The sequence below is a fragment of the Mandrillus leucophaeus genome, unplaced genomic scaffold (genome assembly GCF_000951045.1).
Source record: "Mandrillus leucophaeus isolate KB7577 unplaced genomic scaffold, Mleu.le_1.0 Scaffold495, whole genome shotgun sequence".
Lineage (NCBI taxonomy): Eukaryota > Metazoa > Chordata > Mammalia > Primates > Cercopithecidae > Mandrillus > Mandrillus leucophaeus.
In genome coordinates this window covers 523,466-527,829 of record NW_012105309.1, presented here as the reverse complement: position 1 = coordinate 527,829, position 4,364 = coordinate 523,466, and the positions used below count along the sequence as shown (strand labels likewise).

At 43.1% G+C, this 4,364-nt stretch overlaps 1 protein-coding gene across 1 annotated transcript; it reads right to left on the bottom strand.

The window, feature by feature from the left end:
* Positions 1-1,333: 1,333 nt before the first annotated feature.
* DEFA6 (defensin, alpha 6, Paneth cell-specific) lies at positions 1,334-2,703 on the bottom strand. Its single transcript, XM_011995685.1, has 2 exons — positions 2,475-2,703; positions 1,334-1,567 (listed from the first exon to the last, which is right to left on the bottom strand). The coding sequence occupies exons 1-2, from the start codon at positions 2,665-2,667 to the stop codon at positions 1,458-1,460; spliced, it is 303 nt and encodes a 100-aa protein (XP_011851075.1). The 5' UTR covers positions 2,668-2,703; the 3' UTR covers positions 1,334-1,457.
* Positions 2,704-4,364: the final 1,661 nt, after the last annotated feature.

The window sequence follows — 4,364 nt, the reverse complement described above, 5'->3', positions numbered from 1 at the left end:
CACTTACTAGGTCACCCCCCACCTTTGCTATCTGACTGTGTTATATATTCCCCACCTTTGATGTCTAAGTCTCTGACCGCCTTTATCAGGAATCGTGTTAGGTCCCATAGTCAGGTTTTGAGGCAGCTGCCACAAGGTTATGGAGGAGGAAATGAAGGCTCTGTTTTTGTGCTGGGTTTGTCGAGTCCATTCGGGTAGAAAGCAGCAAAGTCAGGCTTGGAAATGGGTTTTGTGACTCCATGTTTCTCCTCCTTCCGTCCTGTCTTGGAGAATCATTCCCTCCATGTCTTCTCTCTGTGTTTTAGAGAACTGGAAAATAGGCCACTTTAACGTGGCGTCTCCTACAAAGAGGTAAGAAGACCCAGCAGGATGGCAGAAGGACTGGGAGTCTGGCCAGACCTCTGGATGAATGTCAGGGTTGTTGTTATACCCAGGACCATCTGTTGTCACCCCCTTGTCTCTGCACATAGTGACAAGGGACAAGGCAAAGAGAGAGGGCCTGTGTTCTTGTAGACGTGTGGTGTGCATGAGGAAGCAGAATGGGTGGTGAAGGATGACTGGCCTTGGCTGTGGGCTCACTCTAGTGGGACACTGGGTTGGCAAGGTTCTGGCCAGAGTCAGAAGGGCCAGGACCCCCAGGCTCATTCCTCCTGTGTTCGTATCCCATGCAAACCAAAAATAAAATTCTAAGCCCTCCAACCAACTGAATGGACCCTTCCTCTCAGCCAAAGGCATTCCATCCTTAACCTCAAACACTAGTTCAGGCCATGATGGGATGTGGGGATCAGGAATGCCTCATTATACCCTCCTCCCATTGGAATTCAGGCACAGCTGGCCAGCATTAACATTAAAACGGAGTGCTTAAGGCCAGGTGCGGTGTCTCATGCCTGTAATTCCAGCACTTTGGGAAGTCAAGGTGGGTGGATCACTTGAGGTCTCAGGAGTTCGAGACCAGCCTGGTCAACATAGTGAAACCCTGTGTCTACTAAAAATACAAAAATTAGCTGGGCATGGTGGTGCACACCTGTAATCCCAGCTACTCGGGAGGCTGAGGCAGGATAATTTTTTGAACCCAGGAGGTAGAGGTTGCAGTGAGCCAAGATCGTGCCACTGCACTGCAGCCTGGGCAATAGAGCAAGACTCCATCTCAGAAAGCAAAAAACAAAAAACAAAAACGCAAATCCTCTCTTCTCTCAACATCCTCTCTACCATTTCTCTGGTGTACATAGAAAACTCTTTTGAAGAGCTAGTGTTTTGAGAGAAGACTTGGGTTTTTTGTTTTTGCATTTGAAGATCCTGAATTATCAAACATCAGAAAAGCACAAGCACAGAGAACTTGCTGAAAGGACTTTATTTGAGATGAGGAAACAAAGTTGATGACAAAGTATAGGGCATAAAACAGTTTCCTTCTGGGTCATAAAGCAAATTATGAATACATTTCTCTCTGTTCTCATCCCTCAGAGGCAGCAGAATCTGTTGCTAACACCCATGACAGTGCAGGTCCCATAGGAATATTCTGTTGAATAACAGGACCTTCTGCAATTGCAAGTGAAACTCCTTGTTGAGCCTGGGGACAGAGAGAGACAGAGCATCAGACATTGAGTACCAGGGTCAGCAGCGGGCAGTAAAGAGAATCCTCGGGAAGTTGCATGCTTGCTGACATGTAATGCTGGCTGCATTACAGCCAATAGCATGATCGCACGATCAATAGGAATAAATATGCAGAGCAGTGTTGGTCGCACACAGGATTAGAGACCCATTCTGATATGCTGCACTTATCTGCTCCTGACCTGTCACACACACGTCTGAATGGACATGTATGGCTGTCTCCAGCTTCCAATGGTTCCTATAAAAGTCAGATTAAAAAACATTCCTTTAGCAGCTGGATGTGGTGGCGTACGCCTGTAATCCCAGCACTTTGGGAGGCCAAGGTGGGTGTATCACAAGGTCAGGAGTTCAAGACTAGCCTGGCCAAGATGGTGAAACCCCGTCTCTACTAAAAAAATTACAAAATTTAGTCAGGTGTGGTGGGTGGTGCCTATAATCCTAGCGACTTGGGAGGCTGAGGCAGATAATTGCTTGAACCCAGGAGGCGGAGGTTGCAGTGAGCTGAGATAGTGCCACTGCACTCCAGCCTGGGTGACAGAGTGAGACTCCATCAAACAAAACAAAACAAAACAAAACAAAACATTTCTTTAAAATTAGGCTCTCTTCCTTGAAGTAGAGACTCCTCAATACATTCCTACATAGCAAAAAATTAGAAAATTTCATAGACTTGTCATAGAATTAAAAAAATCTTTAGAGAAAAGTCATTTTTTGAATATCACTGATTCTTCCTTTTTAGTACAAACATGAAGTAATTCAGGCCTGGGGAGGTGATCACCTAAGAGAAAGAGCCAGCCGTTGGGTCTAATTCTAGACGTGCTTGGTTTTCCTCTCTACACTCCTAGCTCTGCAATGCTGGTGTCTCTTACCCAAAGCTCTAATACTTGAGTTTGCATCCGCTGTGAAGGAGATGGTAAAGTCCTGGTTATCTGCCCCACGCTGCTCCTGGGCATCAGCCTCATAAGTGCTTGCCTGGAGTGGCTCATCCTCGGCTTGGAGTGGCTCAGCCTGGGCCTTGAGGGCCACCAGGAGAATAGCAGCAAGGAAGATGAGGGTTCTCATGGCTAGGGTCACCTGGGGGAGAGAGAGCAGGAGCAGATGTGTGGGGAGTGAGGAGCCAGCCTGGATTTATAGGTCTGCTGGGAGAAGGCTCAGAGACAGATGCTGCAGTGAGTTGGGGTGTGCATGTAATTGGGGAGCAGAAGAGCTACGCTTGCCCTCCAGGTCCCTTTGATGTTCCTTTGTTCTCCAATCTTCATTGAAGTGTGAGGCTATTCATTGAGTGTCTGTTCTGGTCCCAGCTGATAGTGATGATAAGAACAGTGCTACACTTTCCTATTTTCCATCTGCTGGAATATTTACTTCTTAATATTCAAAAAAGAAAAGAACAGTGCTTTCATTGAATAAGTCCAGGAATCAAATGCCTTTTATTTTCTGAAGGTGTAGGTGGCCACTCTCTGGAGGTCTAGACCTTGAGGCCGGAGCTGGATTCCATTAGAGTAGAGGGCTAATTCATTTCAGGATTCAGAGGGGCATTTCTGCTCTCATGAAGGAGGCTTTGAGATTATGGGGTGAGTAGGCTCTTGTGGGTCACAGTGTGGAGAAGACAATGACCTTATCAGCTTATAGGGGAGATGAGCTCTGTGGGATACTAGGTAAAGAGTTAGTAAAACTAAAGCCAAGAGACAGGTTTATTTCAAGAAACCATTGTGATCTGAACGTATCAAGTAAAATATGTACTAGGTATTTCTCTCCACTTTAAGAAATATCGAAACAATTGACATGCCCACAACCCCCCTCTGAAATTTTATTTTATTTTTTATTTTAGAAAACTTTAAATCACCCACAAGGAATATTCAAAGGGTAGAAGGAGTAATGAGCCTCTATCCCTGCCCCAGCCTTGCAGCTCTGCTCCAGAAAATCTCCACTTAAAAATTAAACACATTGGTTTGCACTTTGTTTTTTCCCCCTAATGCTGTAATTTGAATACTTTGTGGCTCAAAACACATAGAACTCTACCATTGTTTTCATAGTCTCTTGTTTCTGGTCTTCTATTCAGATGTTTTATCCATTTTGAGTTAAGTTTTGTGTATGGCATAAGAGAAGGGTCCAGTTTTATTGTTTTGCATGTGGAAATTGTATTCCCACCACCATTTATTGAAGAGACTCTCCTGTCCCCATTGTGTCTTCTTGATGCCCTTGTCAAAAATTACTTGACCATATGTGTTTGGATTTATTTCTGGACTCTCAATTTTATTTCATTGGTATGTGTCTGGTTTTATGCCAATACCATATTGTTTTGATTACTATAGCTTTGTAATATAATTTAAAACCAGGAATTGGGAGATCTTCAACTTTTTTTTTTCCTCAGAATTGTTTTGGCTATTTGGGTTCTTTTACCATTTCATACAAATTTTAGTTTTTGTTTTTGTTTTTAAATTTCTCTGAAGAATGCCATGGGGATTTTGATAGGAATTTTGCTGAATCTGCATATTGGTTTGTTGGGGATAGACATTTTAACAATCTTAATTCTTCCAATTTTCAGCCCAGGATATCTTTCCATTTATTTTTACATTCTTTAATTTCTTTCACTATTTTTTTTTTTCATTTTCAGTGTGTAGATCTTTTGCCTCCTTGTTTCTTCCTAGGTGTTTTATTTTTTGATGCTGTTATTAATGGAATTGTTTTCTTGATTTTTGTTTCAGTTTTGTTAGGGAATCTTTGGGCATTTAAAAAAATGCATTTGTTTTGTATTTATT